Genomic DNA, 18,256 nt, shown 5'->3' on the forward strand with positions numbered 1-18,256 from the left:
CGTAAACGTAAAAAAAACAAACACTACATACTTACCTTCCGCTGTCTGTCCTCCGGCGCTCTGCTTCTCTGCACTGTGAGCGCCGGCCGTCACCGCTGTGCTTTCCGGCCGGCGCTCACAGTCAGTGCAGGAAGCAGAGCGCCGGGGGACAGACAGCGGAAGGTAAGTATGCAGTGTTTTTTTTTTTTTTTTACGTTTACGCTGGTAACCAGGGTAAACATCGGGTTACTAAGCGCGGCCCTGCGCTTAGTAACCCGATGTTTACCCTGGTTACCAGGGGACCGGCGTCGTTGGTCGCTGGAGAGCTGTCTGTGTGACAGCTCTTCAGCGACCACACAGCGACGCTGCAGCAATCGGGATCGTTGTCTGGATCGCTGCAGCGTCGCTAAATGTGACGGTACCTTTAAAGTTCATTTTTATGTTCTTTACAAGTGATTATGGCTCACAGGATTCTCTGGGCGTGGGGGGGTGTCTTTAGGCTGCTCTGGATCACCTCCTTGGAAAAGAGAATAAAAAATGAACTGAAAATAGAAAGATCCATATCTCAGGAACTGTATAGCGTATTAAAGGAGATCTGTCAGTGGTATCAACCCTCCTAAGCCATCTACATGGGCATATTAGTCAAATGAAGCTGAATAGAATGATACCTTGATGTCTGCTATCCGATATTTTAAGAGAAATCTACTTTTTTATATAGATATGTAAATTAGCTAAGATCTCTGGGCCAGACACTGATCTATCGGAGATTCTGCTTCCAGAGCTTATTTTAAATGAAAGGGGGAGTTACCAGAGAGACATGTAATGACTGACATTTTGTTCTCCTAACCACAAACCTCTCTGAGGTGAGATCACAGCTCACAGTACAGCAGATGTAAACTTTGTATCATTACAAACATTTACAGCAGCCCTTGTCCTCTCATTGTGCTGTCAGTTTTGCTACAGAGCTGTGTCTGATTATAACCAACACAGTACATAGGTGCATGGTTACATAGGTTGAAAAAGACCTAGGTACACCAAGTTCAACCTTTTTCCACCAATTGTTCATTTTGTCACTAAATTAACTGTAACCCACAATGTTATGTGTATTGAGGAAATCATCCAGCCCTTTTTTAAAAGCTGTTATAGTGCCTGCCATTACTACCTCCTGTGGTCGGCATTCCACAGTCTGACTGCTCTAGCTATAAGGCAGTAAAGCAACCTTTGCTGTTTAGCTGTAGGAATCGCCTTTCTTCCACTCATAATAAGTTCCCCGTTAGTATAGTCCTTTGAAGGAATAAGTTATGTGCCAGTCCTTTGTACTGACCACACATATATTTTTAGGCCGGTTTCACATTAGCGTTTTGAGGAGCTGCGGACTTCCTCCGTGAAACTCCGCCCTCGGCTGCACCTCAGCCGCTAGCTCCACCTACTTCTGCATGCAGCCTACGTATCTATCTTTAACATTAGGTACGCAGGTCGTGCAGCTGTATGCGGATGCTTCCGCATGCGTCATTTTGACGATGCGGCGACCAGCGTAGGACGCAGTTGGTAGCAATTTCTTTTTTTTCTCCACATCATCAAAACGACGCATGCGGAAGCATCCGCATACAGCCGCACGACCTGCGTACCTAACTTTAAAGATATGTATGCAGGCCGCATGCAGAAGTAGGCGGAGCTTCACGAAGGAAGTCCGCAGCTCCTCCAAAACTCTAGTGTGAAACTAGCCTTACATGTAAATGATATCTCCTCTGAGGAGTCTTTTTTTTTTTTTTTTTTTTTAAGCTAAACAAGCCCAACTTTTCCAATCTTTAAAGGGGAAATGTTCGTGACGCCACCTGTGGTATTCGGTCAGGGTGACCGACGCTGCTTAGGGGTCTGCTGGGGTGATGTTATGGCAGCTAGATAGTAAACCTTCCCACAGGTGAAGTGTGTCCCCAGGGCTTCCCAGTGTGTAAGATGGTGGATGGTGAAAGGCGCAGTGAAGAACGAGGACACAAGGTTGCAGTCTCTGTACCTTTTACTGAAGGCTTCAGCATCCACAGTCCAGAGCACCAGATCACAGGGCAGGCAGTCCGGCCAGTTTGGAGGCAAATCCAGAGTCCCCTTATCCAGGTGGAAATCAGTAGCCTTCCTCTAGCGCCTGGGTGTTGTAGTACCTTACTGCTGAGCCTCTCATAAGGTCCTCACAACTGTTGTAGATGTTATGTCTCTCTCTCTGTCCCCCAGATGGATAGGACAAACCCCTATGACCAGTGACCTGAGGCTTTTTACAGGGACTCTAGCACGCCCCGGCCTCTCGAGGGTGCCACCTTGCCTCCTGGGTATGGGGCGGATCAGTAACGTGCAATTAGCTGTCCTGCTGTTCTCTGGAGCAAGGCATAAAGGGCTGTTGCTCCCTCGGTGTTCCGGTTACCGGATCTTGCACCTCAGAAGGAGGCAGCCTGTGCAGGGCAGAACTCCTTCTGGTTTCCACTCCTTTTGCTATGACTTCTTTCTCACTCTCTACAATACAGTTCTCTGTTCGTATCCTTTCTTAGGAACTGCCTTACGTGGGGCAGGCGCAGCTCCTTGACCTTCCGTCTAGGCCTCTGCAGGCTCCCACCCCTGTCAGGGACCAACTACCTGAGCCAAAGCTCAGCCAGCAACTGCCTAACTTCTTCTCCAGGCCACCAGTTTTACCTAATTGTGAAGTGCCCTAATAAATAGGAGCATAGCTCCCCCTGGTGGACTGGAGTATGAAATGTGTTGTATGTTTGTGGTACCTGGTAAAGAGATCTCCTTTATTGCCTCCAAACGTAACATCACTCCCCCCTAGAGAAGAATGATATTACTGCAACGAACAGGACCCTGGGGTGCTGCACCGAGTGTACTCCCATTTAATGTATATGCAGCAATAGGATTATTCCGTCCAAGGTGCAGTACTTTACATTTATCTACATTAAACCTCATTTGCCAAGTGTTTGCTTATCTTATCCAGATCATTTTGCAAAATTGTACTGTCAAGGTCAGATTTTAGAATCCTACATAGTTTGGTTTCTTCAGCAAAGACTGACCCTTTACTCTCAATCCTATCCACAAGCTCATTAATAAAGAGGTTAAAAAGAATCGGTACCCACTGCTGACTATATCCCATTTAGAGAATGTACCATTTATGACTACTCTTTGTTTCCTGTCATTTAGCCAATTCCTTACCTATCTGCATATAGTTTCCCACAGTCCCTGCTCATGGAGTTTCAGTATAAAACTGTTATGTGGTACAGTATCAAGTGCCTTTGCAAAGTCCAGATAAACCAGAGAGTACAGCAGAGTTGATCCTTGTCATTACAAACATAGCAAGCACTTTTGCAGTTGTTTTCTCACATTGCTGCCCGCTCTGCTCTACTGCCCTTCCCCACACTGACTGCGAAGATGGAAACTGAAGCATTAGGAGAGGACAAGTGCTGCTGCAAATATTTGTAATGAGACAAACGTCACTTCTGCTGTACAGTGTTAGCTCTGGTCTCACTGCGGTGGAGTGTATGATTATGAAAGCAAAGTGTCAGTTATTACATGTCTCACTCTGGTAACTCCCCCTTTCATTTAAATTAAACTCTGGATTCAGATTCTCAGAAAAATCAATGTCGGCCCATAGTGCTGAACATCTTATTTGGGCTTCTTTTACACTTGCTGTTTTTTGCGGCCCCAATAGATTTCTATGGGGTTGCATAAATTTGACGGCGCGCCGTACGCCATATGGCCGTGAGGGCCATATTTACAGTCGTGAAAAATATATCTAGCCTGCTCGATATTTTTCATGGCTTACGGACACTGCCCCCATTGAAAATCAATGGGGCCGCAAAAACAACGGAAGCTTGTTATTGCGGTGTGCCGTGATTACCGTATTTGCAGAACGCCTTTTTTTTTCATTACTTTTCCCTTATATTTAAAACCAGGAAAACTGCGATCCACAAGATTTTTGCGGCCTGTTTTTGCGGCAGACCGTGAAAATCACGGCAATACGGCCCGCAAAAAAAGCCCGCAACAACGGGCTGCAAAAATCGCTGCAAGTGTAAAAGAAGCCTTACATAAAAGAAAATTGAATTTCTCTGGAATAAGACATCAGATATCAAGATGTCATTTTATTCACCTGTTTTATGACCTGCATGCCCATGTATACGCAATGTTCAAAGAAAAAAAAATACTGGCACAAGTCAACATATAAAATGCACACCTGCACATAATGTTTTAACCCATAAGGAATGGACTAAAGGACTTTTCACATCAATTCAAACTGGTGGGTGCCGCACTTTTTTTTTTTTTTTTCTTCTTCAATATTGCCCATATATATGGCTTAGGAGGGTTGATTTTACTGACAGACCCCATTAAAAAATGGAATATTCAGGGTAGCAGCGGAAATAAAATAAGAGCATAAAATGGCTAGTTATGACATAGTGACATGTCTTCTTGTTTGTGCCTGTACATTTGTGCTTTAGTTATGTTACCTGTTAAGGTTCTGCAGTTTCTGTGGACACTTGTCTTACCCATGTTTTTTGGGTCCATCCTGACTGTACCACTTTGTTTGCTGTATTCACACTGTTGCTTAATGTGTTTCCATTTGGGGATGTCTTATTTCAGATGCTTCCTTTGAACCGTCTGTTGCCTTGGCCAGCCTGGTACAGCATATTCCTTTACAGATGATCACTGTCCTCATCAGAAGTTTGACCACGGATCCTAATGTAAAGGATGCAAGCATGACCCAGGCTCTGTGCAGGTACAGCACATTAGTAATCACTGTTAGGAGGGACAGCACTACATTTAGGCTATGTGCACACGTTCAGGATTTCTTGCAGAAAATTCCTGAGAATTCCGGACATTTTCTGCAAGAAATCCGCAAGAAAACCGCATGCGATTTTGCCGCAGTTTTGACGTGTTTTTGCCGCATTTTTTTCCGGACACTTCCCAATGCATTTTGGAGTGGGAAATCCGCAAAAAAAAACGGAAAATTAATGAACATGCTGCGTTTTTTGCCGCAATGCGTTTTTTTCAGCACAAAACATGCGGAATTCATTCTAAATGATGGGATGCTTATTGTATGCGTTTTTTTTTGCAGTTTTATATCGTTTTTATCGGGAAAAACCGCGAAAAAACCGCAACGTGTGCACACAGCCTTAAGGTTATGGTTCAATAGGGGCAAAATATTTCATATTAACAGCAACTTAACCACAATATCACTCAACTGGTCTTATCAAGTGGATTATCGTTACGGAAAACTATGCAAATGTAGTTTACATAAACTTTCCACAATGCTAAAATATTTCCTGATAAGAGATTGATAAATGTGATTTCCAGAAGAAAATTGCCTTAGGGCTTTTTGCCAGTGCTCTGAGACCCCTGTTCCTGAAAATATATTTGGCAAATTCTAATCATAGAGCTATTGACTTTAAAGCCAATCTGTCAGTAGCATGGCCAGGCCCCTCTAATGTTTTCAGTGTCAGGTTCATTGATTCAAAAAATCTGGCCGTGTATAGTTGCTCATAAAATGCTGAATATTCAGAAAGAATTGAATAGTAGTAATTCTTGAATGGATTTTCAAAGTAAGTCCACCATCCTCATCAGGGCTGGGTGAGCTTTTCCATGATGTATACTGTTTATTTCGTAATATCTGGCAACAAATCTTCTTTAAAGGGAACCTGTCACCCCGAAAATCGCGGGTGAGGTAAGCCCACCGGCATCAGGGGCTTATCTACAGCATTCTGTAATGCTGTAGATAAGCCCCCGATGTTACCTGAAAGAGGAGAAAAAGATGTTATATTATACTCACCCAGGGGCGGTCCCGCTGCTGGTCAGGTCGGATGGGCGTCTCCGGTCCACTGCGGCGCCTCCCATCTTCATTCCAAGACGTCCTCTTCTGATCTTCAGCTCCGGCGCAGGCGTACTTTGCTTTGCCCTGTTGAGGGCAGACAAAGTACTGCAGTGCGCAGGCGCCGGAAAGGTCAGAGGCCCGGCGCCTGCGCACTGCAGTACTTTGTATGCCCTCAACAGGGCAGACAAAGTACGCCTGCGCCGGAGCCGTGGCTGAAGATCAGAAGAGGATGTCTTGTAATGAAGATGGGAGGCGCCGCAGCGGACCGGAGACGCCCATCCGACCTGACCAGCAGCGGGACCGCCCCTGGGTGAGTATAATATAACGTCTTTTTCTCCTCTTTCAGGTAACATCGGGGGCTTATCTACAGCATTACAGAATGCTGCAGATAAGCCCCTGATGCCGGTGGGCTTACCTCACCCGCGATTTTCGGGGTGACAGGTTCCCTTTAACTCCGTTCCATAAAAGGATATTGTAATTGTGCCCTGGAAAGTGGGCCTTACATATGCAGAGGGCTTAAGAGCAGTGTTTGTTCCATACGTGGCCGATACCAGCTATTTGATATAGCAAGTATCTTTCCTTAAAACTGGCGCAGAATTCCAGTCGCTGCTGCTGCTGACTATTTAAATGCTCTTGTCAGTCTCTGACAGTAGCACTTAAACTGAACTTGCGCCGCCCCCATTTTATGTGTTCGTGAGAGGACAGATGGGTTGCTATGACAGGTTAGATGAAGACTCTTGTCGCTGTTATATCGGTCCTCCTGTAAAGCTCTGCCACAGGCTGAGCTCCATGGGAGAAAGATTTTCACTATATACACACGTGGTCAAAATTGTTAGTACCCCTCGTTTCATGACAGAAAAACCCACAATGGTCACAGAAATAGCTTGAATCTGACAAATGTAATAATAAATAAAAGATCTATGAAAATGAACAAATGAAAGTCACTCATTGCTTTTCAACAGAAATAATGGTGGATTTGCAAATTTCTCACCACTCCATCACACTTGTAACTTTTTTACCATGTTTCTGTACATTATATGGTAAAATAACAGGTGCCATTTAAAACTACAACTTGTCCCACAAAAAACTAGCGCTCACACATCTGTTGATGGGGGAAAAATGAAAAGTTTACAAGTCTGTTGTCACATTATGTGGGGCCAGGGTTCCTTCCTTGTCCCTAGCTAGGGGCTGCCTAGCTGTCCCTGCTCCCTGGATTACTTCTGATGAAAAAGACACCTTGATGAGCTCCAGAATCAGCCCTTTATCCATTCCCCTCCCCCACCCAGGCAAGTGGGGAGTAATAGTGTAGGAATATACAGTACAGACCAAAAGTTTGGACACACCTTCTCATTTAAAGATTTTTCTGTATTTTCATGACTATGAACATTGTACATTCACACTGAAGGCATCAGAACTAGGGTTGAGCGACTTTTACTTTGTTAGGGTCGAGTCAGGTTTCGCGAAACCCGACTATCTCTAAAGTCGAGTGAAATCGGCCGATTATGGCGAAAAGTCGGGGATCGACCGAAACACGAAACCCAATGCAAAGTCAATAGGAATTTTTTTTTTTTTTTTTTTTTTTTTTTTTTTTTTTTTTTTTTCTCTCTCTCTCTCTCTCTCTCTCTCTCTCTCTCTCTCTCTCTCTCTCTCTCTCTCTCTCTCTCTCTCTCTCTCTCTCTCTCTCTCTCTCTCTCTCTCTCTCACTCTCTCACTCTCACTCTCACTCTCACTCTCTCTCTCTCTCTCTCTCTCTCTCTCTCTCTCTCTCTCTCTCTCTCTCTCTCTCTCTCCAAATCGCTACAGCGCACAAGATGACGATAGGCATCCACGCCCCTAAGACCTATGTCATCACTCTGCCCACGCTCCTTCATTGGCTGAAAAAATGGCGCCAAGCGCGTCATACGAAACGCGACTTCGGCACGAAAGGCGTATACCGCATGGCCGACCCCACACAGGGGTCGGGTTTCATGAAACCCGACTTTGCCAAAAGTCGGTGACTTTTGAAAATGAACGATCCGTTTCGCTCAACCCTAATCAGAACTATGAATTAACACATGTGGAATTATATACTTAACAAAATAGTGTGAAACAACTGAAAACATGTCTTATATTCTAGGTTCTTCAAAGTAGCCACCTTTTGCTTTGATGACTGCTTTGCACACTCTTGGCATTCTCTTGATGAGCTTCAAGAGGTAGTCACCAAAAATGGTCTTTCAACAATCTTGAAGGAGTTCCCAGAGATGCTTAGCACTTGTTGGCCCTTCTGCCTTCACTCTGCGGTCCAGCTCACCCCAAACCATCTCGATTGGGCTCAGGTCTGGTGACTGTGGAGGCCAGGTCATCTGGTGTAGCACCCCATCACTCTCTCCTTCTTGGTCAAATAGCCCTTACACAGCCTGGAGGTGTGTTTGGGGTAATTGTCCTGTTGAAAAATAAAAATAAATGATGGTGCAACTAAACGCAAACCGGATGGAATAGCATGCCGCTTTAAGATGCTGTGGTAGACATGCTGGTTCAGTATGCCTTCAATTTTGAATAAATCCCCAACAGTGTCACCAGCAAAGCACCCCCACACCATCATACCACCTCCTCCATGCTTCACGGTGGGAACCAAACATGTAGGTGCCATCCGTTCACCTTTTCTGCGTCGCACAAAGACACGGTGGTTGGAACCAAAGATCTCTAATTTGGACTCATCAGACCAAAGCACAGATTTCCACTGGTCTAATGTACATTCCTTATGTTCTTTAGCCCAAACAAGTCTCTTCTGCTTGTTGCCTGTCCTTAGCAGTGGTTTCCTAGCAGCTTTTTTACCACGAAGGCCTGCTTAACAAAGTCTCCTCTTAACAGTTGTTGTAGAGATGTGTCTACTGCTAGAACTCTGTGTGGCATTGAGCTGGTCTCTAATCTGAGCTGCTGTTAACCTGCTATTTCTGAGGCTGGTGACTCGGATAAACATATCCTCAGAAGCAGAGGTGACTCTTGTTCTTCCTTTCCTTGGGCGGTCCTGATGTGAGCCAGTTTCTTTGTAGCGCTTGATGGTTTTTGCAACTGCACTTGGGGACACTTTCAAAGTTTTCCCAATTTTTCGGACTGACTGACCTTCATTTCTTAAAGTAATGATGGCCACTCGTTTTTCTTTACTTAGCTGCTTTTTTTCTTGCCATAATACAAATTCTAACAGTCTATTCAATAGGACTATCACCTGTGTATCCACCAGACTTCTGCACAACACAACTGATGGTCCCAACCCCATTTATAAGGCAAGAAATCCCACTTATTAAACCTGACAGGGCACACCTGTGAAGTGAAAACCATTTCCGGTAGCTACCTCTTGAAGCTCACCAAGTGAATGCCAAGAGTGGGCAAAGCAGTCATCAAAGCAAAAGGTGGCTTCTTTGAAGAACCTAGAATATAACAAAATTTCAGTTGTTTCATACTTTTTTAAGTATGTAATTCCACATGTGTTAATTCATAGTTTTGATGCCTTCAGTGTGAATGTACAATTTTCATAGTCATGAAAATACAGAAAAATCTTTAAATGAGAAGGTGTGTCCAAACTTTTGGTCTGTACTGTACAGAAACCAGATGAACAAGGAAAGACATACAGGGATAAAGTAAAATATCAATCATTCAAATATGCACTCACAGCCAACAGAGAACACGGGGGAGAAAACGACAAATGAGAAAGGAAGAAAATTTTCAAACAGCCAAAAAGTCGAAGCAACAGTCACTGAACAAAATTCCAAATGCCTCTTCCAACAACAGACTCCTCCCAGGCAGTACAAGATTTAATGATGGCTATCCAGATTGCCAGAGGCCAGTATATATAGCAAAGCGGAGTGGCCAGTAACGCACAGCTGAGATCATCCAAGCAGACTCTAAACTGAACAGTTTAACCCCTGCACTGGTAACAGAAACCAGCACTGTTTAAATCTGAATGGGAAGTGTTTCTATTCAGTGCAGGATTTCGTAAAATCAGACGATGCGGTCTTTTGGCCTTCTGACATGGTAAATCCGTGACATTTGGTTTGTGAAAGAAGGTGAGGAGAAAGCGAAACCCCCCAAAAAATTAAAGATTGCCTGGTCCTTAAAGAATTATTGATCCCTTTCTCAATTTTATGTCAGATTTTCTGCCACAGAAATCTGAGCATTGACCACAAGTAGATGTTTGTGCAAGGTCACAAATGAGATATTCTCATGTGAATCAGACATGATTTAAATTGTAGTGAAAAATTTCTGTGTGGCTTTGTTCAGATCCATTGCTACTATAAATTTGCTAAAATGCTTAAGTACATCAGTAATAGCAGTCCCAGTAACTTCCAATTCTGTCTGTACTGGAAAGTGCTGTGTGAAGGGGACTGGCTGACTGCCTATTTGAGTAGCTAGTCCATCTCATTTTACACTCAGCACTGAGGATGTGCCAACACTGGAATTGTGCAGGAAGAGCGCAGGGTTTAAAGCAGGGCTGTGGAGCCGGTGTCCATTTTGGTGGAGTCGATATAAAATGGACCAACTCCAACTCCTAAAATATATAATAAATGGGCTACAGTAGTACAATGCAGTATGTGCTAAATATTTTTTATATGAATTTGGGAAAGTTATGAAATGTCCTGTAAATGTCTGTTGTGTTCCTGATGTAAGGATGAGATGAATTTGTGCTGTACTTTATATACATGCTAAGTAGTGGAGCTCCTCCTTTACCGATCATAGGAAAAAGGCACTGGGAAGGAATGCCTGCAGCCTGCACTCATCTCAGAACTGCTACAGTGAACATTGATACATTGTTTCATTATGGTGACGAAATGCCTGATGTTACCATTTTACCACAGTAAACATATCACATAAACATGAGCCATGTATGAGGGAGTTGCAACAATATTCAGGTTGGCAAGCCACAAAACTGCAATCTTTCACACAGAGGATAACTCTTAAAGGGCCTGTCCAGTGTCGCACACCTTACTCACGATAGATAATAAATATATAACGCTCTTATCCTTTTTTTTTCTGTCAATTCTTCAGCATGTAGCTAACTTTCAGGACAGGCGGGGATGGGCTCTGCTGTTATCTGGATGTGATCATTACTTAGTATTCATTTGTCAATAATATTTTTAGTATTGGTTCGTTGCCATGTTGTTTCATTTTCAGGGATAACTTCTGTCCTCCGGTTGGAAGTCACTTGAGGGTTTTGACTCTTCTCACATCATGTACAGCAGCATTGCCTGAGTGCTACAGAAGCGCTTTTCCTTCCTCAGCCGGCTGATTACTACATCTATCATTAGACAAATCCTCTGATTAACGTTCTTGAATCTCTGGTGGTGAGAGATCAGTGCTTAGAACTTGCTGTCCTCTCTCTTCCAGGATGATTGACTGGCTTTCCTGGCCTCTAGCACAACATGTGGAGACCTGGGTGATTGCTCTATTGAAGGGCCTGGCTGCCGTCCAGAAGTTTACTATTCTCATCGATGTCACATTGCTCAAAATTGAATTGGTATGTAAACGACTTCAACTATGTCATTTCATAATTCTTATTTTTTAAATATTAAAGGAGTTGTCCAGTACTACAATCAGAAGTTGCTAATGGGCTGCAAGTTCTCAAACTTTTTTTTGTATGTCCAAGGAAAATCTAAGCAAAGCAGCCCATTAACAGCTGATTGGCTGCAGTGCTCACGTGGCATAGCAATGTCATGCGAGCCTCAGGAGACCCGGCGCAGGAGGTGAATATGAATATATATTTTTTTTGCTAAAGGGAATATATTATTTTTTTTTTTAAAAAAAGGTTGTCTGCATAATAGACAACACCTTTAATAACCCCTTCATGACCTTGGGATTTTTCATTTTTCCGTGTTCGTTTTTCACTCCCCTCCTTCCCAGAGCCATAACTTTTTTATTTTTCCGTGAATTTGGCCATGTGAGGGCTTATTTTTTGCGGGACGAGTTGTACTTTTGAATGACATCATTGGTTTTAGCATGTCGTGTACTAGAAAACGGGGAAAAAATTCCAAGTGCGGTGAAATTGCAAAAAAAGTGCAATCCCACACTTGTTTTTTGTTTGGCTTTTTTGCTAGGTTCACTAAATGCTAAAACTGACTTGACATTATGATTCTCCAGGTCAGTACGAGTTCATAGACACCTAACATGACTAGGTTATTTTTTATCTAAGTGGTGAAAAAAAATTCCAAACTTTGCTAGAAAAAAAAAAAATTGCGCCATTTTCCGATACTCGTAGCGTCTCCATTTTTCGTGATCTGGGGTCGGTTGAGGGCTTATTTTTTGCGTGCCGAGATGACGTTTTTAATTATAGCATTTTGGTGCAGATACGTTCTTTTGATCGCCCGTTATTGCATTTTAATGCAATGTCTCGGCGACCTAAAAAACGTAATTCTGGCGTTTCAATTTTTTTTTTCGCTACGCCATTTAGCGATCAGGTTAATGCTTTTTTTTAATTGATAGATCGGGCGATTCTGAGCGCGGCGATACCAAATATGTGCAGATTTGATTTTTCTCTAGTCACCTTCCACGACGGCATATGGAGGTTGCCTCTTTGCCCTAATGGGGAACAGGAAATGGAGAGGTTAAAAGGCCCTCCCACCTCCCTCTCACCAGTGTCTTTCCTGTTCCCCATGGGACAGGAGAGGTTTACTTCGTATGCAGTGGTGGCCGGTAACTACTGCTACGCAGGCTCTGCCTAAATTACAAACGGGCAGCATGGGGTCGTTTCTTACCTCCCCCTTCCGCTTATGCTGCTCCCGTCCTCCGGACCTGGTCCTAGCCTTCCCGCGCCCCCGTGAGGGCAAAGCAGGCTAGCGTTCCTATCCGGAGTCCTCCTGGAGCTCTCCAGTGTCCTCTCCTCCACATGCCGCTGGCGACCCGGAAGTGATCGCGCGCGTCACTTCCGGTCTTTTCTGGGCGCACTGGAGGCACTTCCGCCGGCGGTATCTCGTGCAGGACGGCGTCCTCCACCCTGGACCATGGAGGGGAGGAGGAATTTTACAATCGCTGGGGGCTGGGACATGCCACAGAGCATAAAACCTGCCAGAACACGTCGCAGGTAAGACTATCCTATCATGGAGAGCAGTACCTGCCCTGCACTTGCAGAGCCCAGCGCTGCCCCTGCCACAGTAAGTGCCACAGGGACAAGGGGTCCTTAGATAGTATTTGGGGGTATTACTATTAGCATGACTCTCTCTCCCCTCTCATTGCAGGGAGAAAAGTCTACCCCCAAAACTACTACAAAAAAGAAGTGTGCCATCTGTAACACTAAGCTGCCACCATCTTGGGAGAAAAAACTCTGCAAGACCTGTACTGACAAGATTGTCAGGGCAGAGCAACCTTCTTTACTAGAAGAAATACGCTCCTTGGTCAAACAAGAGGTGCAATCCTCCCTAGCGGCCTTTACCCCCCCACCCCCTCAGCCACCCTCCCCAGCTAAAAAAGAAAAATCCAGGAGGAGGATTCTGAATCTGAATCAGACCTCTCCTATGTCTCATCCTCGGGTAGACGGGAGGAACCTACGTCCCCTATAACCTCTGAAGTTCGGAAGTATCTTTTCTCTTCAGATTGGGTTGAGGATTTAGTAGCTGCTGTACGCAGTACTATGGGGCTGGAGGAAGAGCCAGAGCCACAGTCCATACAGAACCAGATGTTTGGCGGTATATCCAAGGGTAAACGGGTGGGGTTCCCGATCCACTCAAATATATCTGATATCATCGATCAAGAGTGGGAACTTCCTGAAAAACGTCTCAGTACTCCATCCGAGAAGAAGCATAGATTCCCCTTAGAAGGAGATCTGACCAAATGGGATGTTCCGAAAGTTGATTCACAGGTGGCAAGAGTGGCTAAGAGAACGGCTCTTCCATTCGAAGACTCGTCTCAATTGAAAGACCCGATGGACAGAAAAATTGAAAGTCTGTTAAAAAAATCGTGGGAAACCTCCTCGGTAGCCCTCAAAGCCAACATTGATTCAACCTGCGTGGCTAGAGAACTTTTTCGTTGGTTAGGTGAACTAGAATCCCACATATCCCAGGGTACATCTAGAGCTGAATTGTTGGAATCGCTACCCAGTCTCCTTAGAGCCATGGGTTTCCTAGCAGACTCTTCAATGGAAACCATCAGAATTGCTGCCAGGTCATTAGTACAGACCAATTCGGCTAGGAGGGCGCTTTGGTTAAAAATGTGGTCTGGTGATATCACCTCCAAGGCCAAATTATGTGCCATACCATTTAAAGGTAATTATGTCTTCGGGCCTTCCCTGGATGACATCTTGGAGAAGGCAACCGATGAAAAGAAAGCCCTCCCAGAGCAAAAAACTCCCAAAAAGAAGTTTTTTCGTCCCTTTCAGGGCCAAACCTCTCAGAGAGGGAAAGGCAAGTCTGGGAGGTGGAGTTACCCGAAGGGAGGCGGGAGAAACATCCTTATTACTCAGCAACAGCAGCAGCAGTCTCAACAAGAGAAGCGGTGACTTCGACCCGGTGGGGGGGAGACTCTCAGAATTTATACTCCAGTGGCAAAAAATCACCAATTGCTCCTGGGTCCTCAAAGTCATCGAAGAGGGTCTTCTAATAGAACTCATTTCCTCTCCCCCACGGGGTCTAAAAATCACCTCCCTTCCCTCAGTGAAAGACCAGTCCACTCTAGAGTCGGGTCTCAAGACCCTAAAGAGGTCAAATGTGATATCCCAGGTTCCGGAATCAGAGAGGGATCGGGGACACTATTCTCGTCTATTTCTGGTTCCCAAACCATCGGGCGAGTCCCATATTATTATAAATCTGAAGGGCCTCAACCGGCATGTCAAATACCGAAAATTCAAGATGGAATCAGTGAAAAATGCGATTCCCTTGATAAGCCCGCACTCCTACATGGCCACTATCGATTTGAAAGATGCATACTTTCACATCCCCATTCATCAGAGACATCGCCAGTACCTCAAGTTTGCAGTGCAGAAGGGACGTCTGATAGAGCACTATCAGTTCAACGTCCTTCCGTTTGGGATCTCCTCTGCTCCAAGAGTTTTTTTCCAAAGTAATGGGGGAAGTAGTCTCCTTCATCCGGAGGCAAGGCGTCTGTATAGTGCCATACCTAGACGACCTTTTGTTAGTGGCTCCCACCAAACAATCTCTGGAGTCTCATGTATCAAAGACACTCAATATTCTGACATCTCTGGGATGGGTGCCGAATTTAGAAAAATCTCACCTACGACCCTCCAAATGCAGGAAATTCCTGGGAGTTCTTCTGGACTCTGCAAGACAAATGTCCTTCCTCCCATTGGAACATCGTCTGACTCTACTATCAAAAGTCAAGATGTTCAGAGACACCAGATCCCCTACAATCAGAGAAGGCATATCTCTGCTAGGATCTGTGACAGCTTGCATCCAATCGGTACCCTGGGCCCAAGCCCATTCCAGGATTCTTCAGGCACATATCCTACAGAATTGGAATGGTCAGCCCAGTTCTTTGAACAGGAGACTGTACACACCAGGCCGTGTCAAGGCCTCTCTGGCGTGGTGGATGACTCCGAAAAATTTACAAAAAGGAGTCAGTTGGACTCAGGTTCCTCTGACTACGGTCACAACAGATGCCAGCAAAAGAGGCTGGGGGGCCATGATAAATCGCACCCCTTTCCAAGGGCTCTGGGACCAATCGACGAGCAAGAAATCATCCAACTACAGAGAGCTAAAAGCTGTAGAGGAAGCCCTTCTGATGGGGGGTCATCTTATCAAGGGATATCATGTCCGAATATATTCAGACAATGTGACCACGGTGGCTCACATCAGACATCAGGGCAGTTCAAAAAACAACAACCTGAAGAACATATCTGCCAGAATATGTTCCTGGGCAGAAAGACATCTGTTATCCCTGACTGCAGTTCACCTGAAAGGCTCATCCAACACTCAGGCGGATTATCTAAGCCGTCAAGACATACATCCTGGAGAATGGGGTTTGAACAACCAAAGTTTCGAGATGCTGGTGAACAAATGGGGTCTTCCAGAAATCGACCTCTTTGCATCCCGGCAAAATGCGAAAGTCGAAGCCTTCTTCTCCCTAAACCCCAGAGACGGCTCCAGAGGAGTGGATGCATTGGCCCAGGAATGGAATTTTCAACTGGCCTATGCGTTTCCACCAATTCCGATATTGGCAAAAGTCTTGCAGAAGGTTCGGGAAGAACGAACACCAACTATATTGGTAGCCCCATTGTGGCCAAAGAGGAGTTGGTACAACCTGATTATGAATTTACAGGTGGATGGGCCATTCCAGTTTCCGATGGAAGAAAACCTTCTTTCTCAAGGACCAATACATCTCCTAGACGTCCACAAATGGAATCTGGCGGCATGGCTACTGAAGCCCAGGTGTTGAGAGCCAAAGGACTATCATAAGCAGTGATTTCCACACTTCAAAAATCAAGGAAACCGGTGACCGTTGCTATATATAATAAAATCTGGAAGAAATTCTCATCCTTTTGTCTTCCCGAAGTACCGGATCCCCTTAATCCGAATCTGTCGCAAATTCTAGATTTTTTGCAAAAAGGCCTAGAAATAGGCCTCAGGCCGAGCACCCTAAAAGTCCAAGTTTCTGCACTCCGTTCAATATTTGACCAGGATCTGGCAAATCATCGCTGGATTAAGAGGTTCATGATATCAGCCTCTAGGATGAATCCTAAAAAACAAATTACAGTACCATTATGGGACTTGAATCTGGTATTACAAGGACTTACAGGTGCACCCTTTGAACCATTATCCTCCTGCTCGCAGGAAAATCTGATTTATAAAACAATTTTTCTAGTGGCCATTACCTCAGCAAGGAGGGTAGGAGAACTACAGGCTCTCTCAATAAGAGAACCATACTTGTCTATCCGAGATGACTCTATAATACTGCGCCTTGACCCCTCCTTTCTTCCAAAGGTCGTATCAGATTTCCACCGCTCTCAGGAAATCATTTTACCTTCTTTTTGCCAGAATCCAACAAATCCAAAAGAAGAGAAATTTCATACTCTGGATGTCAGACGCATTGTATTATTTTACCTAGAGCAGACCAGCTCTTACAGAATTGACCAGAATCTGTTTGTCCATCCATCAGGACAAAATAAAGGAAAGAAAGTAACAAAAAGCACTATTGCCAACTGGATAAAGAAAGCGATAGCAGAAGCATATCTCGCTCAAGATAAAACTCCTCCAGTGGGAATCAAGGCTCATTCGACTAGATCAACCTCAGTCTCTTGGGCAGAAAGAGCAGGTGCATCAACAGAGCAAATCTGCAGGGCAGCCACGTGGTCTTCGTTGCATACTTTCTCCAGACATTACAGACTAGACGTAATGTCCAACAAGGATTTAGTCTTCGGCCGGAAAGTACTCCAGGCCGTTGTCCCTCCCTAGCGCCAAAATTAGTTGGTATTCCTCCATATGCCGTCGTGGAAGGTGACTAGAGAAAATAGAATTATTCTTACCGTTAATTCGGTTTCTAGGAACCTTCCACGACGGCGCTAGTTCCCTCCCTATATACTCCTGGATTAAAATCTGGGATTCAAGGTAAACCGGTGCTATGGTTTTCAGTTATAAGTCACTGGTGAGAGGGAGGTGGGAGGGCCTTTTAACCTCTCCATTTCCTGTTCCCCATTAGGGCAAAGAGGCAACCTCCGTATGCCGTCGTGGAAGGTTCCTAGAAACCGAATTAACGGTAAGAATAATTCTATTGTTTTTTATTGATTTATTTTGATTGGGGCGAAAGGGGGGTGATTTAAACTTTTATATTTTTTTTATTTTTTTCACATTTTTTTTTAACTTTTTTTTTTTTTTACTTTTGCCATGCTTCAATAGCCTCCATGGGAGGCTAGAAGCAGGCACAACGCGATCGGCTCTGCTACATAGCAGCGATCTGCTGATCGCTGCTATGTAGCAGAAATGGAGGTGTGCTGTGAGCGCCGACCACAGGGTGGCGCTCACAGCCACCGGTCATCAGTAACCATAGAGGTCTCAAGGACCTCTATGGTTACAATGGAGACGCATCGCCGACCCCCGATCATGTGACGTCATTTCCGGCCGCCCGGCCGGATGCGGTAGTTAAATGCCACTGTCTGCGATTGACAGCGGCATTTAACTAGTTAATAGGTGCGGGCAGATCGCGATTCTGCCCGCACCTATTGCGGGCACATGTCAGCTGTTCAAAACAGCTGACATGTCCCGGCTTTGATGCGGGCTCACCGCGGAGCCCTGCCTCAAAGCAGGGGATCTGACCTCGGACGTACTATCCCGTCCGAGGTCAGATAGGGGTTAACCATGCTGACAGTGGACTGTACATAGCAGGTCTTGGTGTATACAACCCTCTATGTGTGGGTATAGAAGTCTCACCAGCTGATCAAACAACTATCTGATTTTTGGTAGGTATACTTTAAAGTATAGCTACTCATTCTTTTATTTTATAATGTGTGACAGTGCCTGATAT

General features: G+C 44.8%; 1 protein-coding gene across 1 annotated transcript in view; it reads left to right on the top strand.

Moving 5' to 3' along the window:
* USP38 (ubiquitin specific peptidase 38) overlaps positions 1–18,256 on the top strand; it is an 85,916-nt gene that overhangs the window by 12,967 nt on the left and 54,693 nt on the right. Inside the window, exons 3-4 of the mRNA XM_069744004.1 lie at positions 4,594–4,729; positions 11,183–11,312. Of these exons, the coding sequence (XP_069600105.1) occupies positions 4,594–4,729; positions 11,183–11,312 (266 nt within the window). The remainder of the gene's footprint in view (positions 1–4,593; positions 4,730–11,182; positions 11,313–18,256) is intronic.

Source organism: Ranitomeya imitator, chromosome 1, assembly GCF_032444005.1.
Source record: "Ranitomeya imitator isolate aRanImi1 chromosome 1, aRanImi1.pri, whole genome shotgun sequence".
Taxonomy (NCBI): domain Eukaryota; kingdom Metazoa; phylum Chordata; class Amphibia; order Anura; family Dendrobatidae; genus Ranitomeya; species Ranitomeya imitator.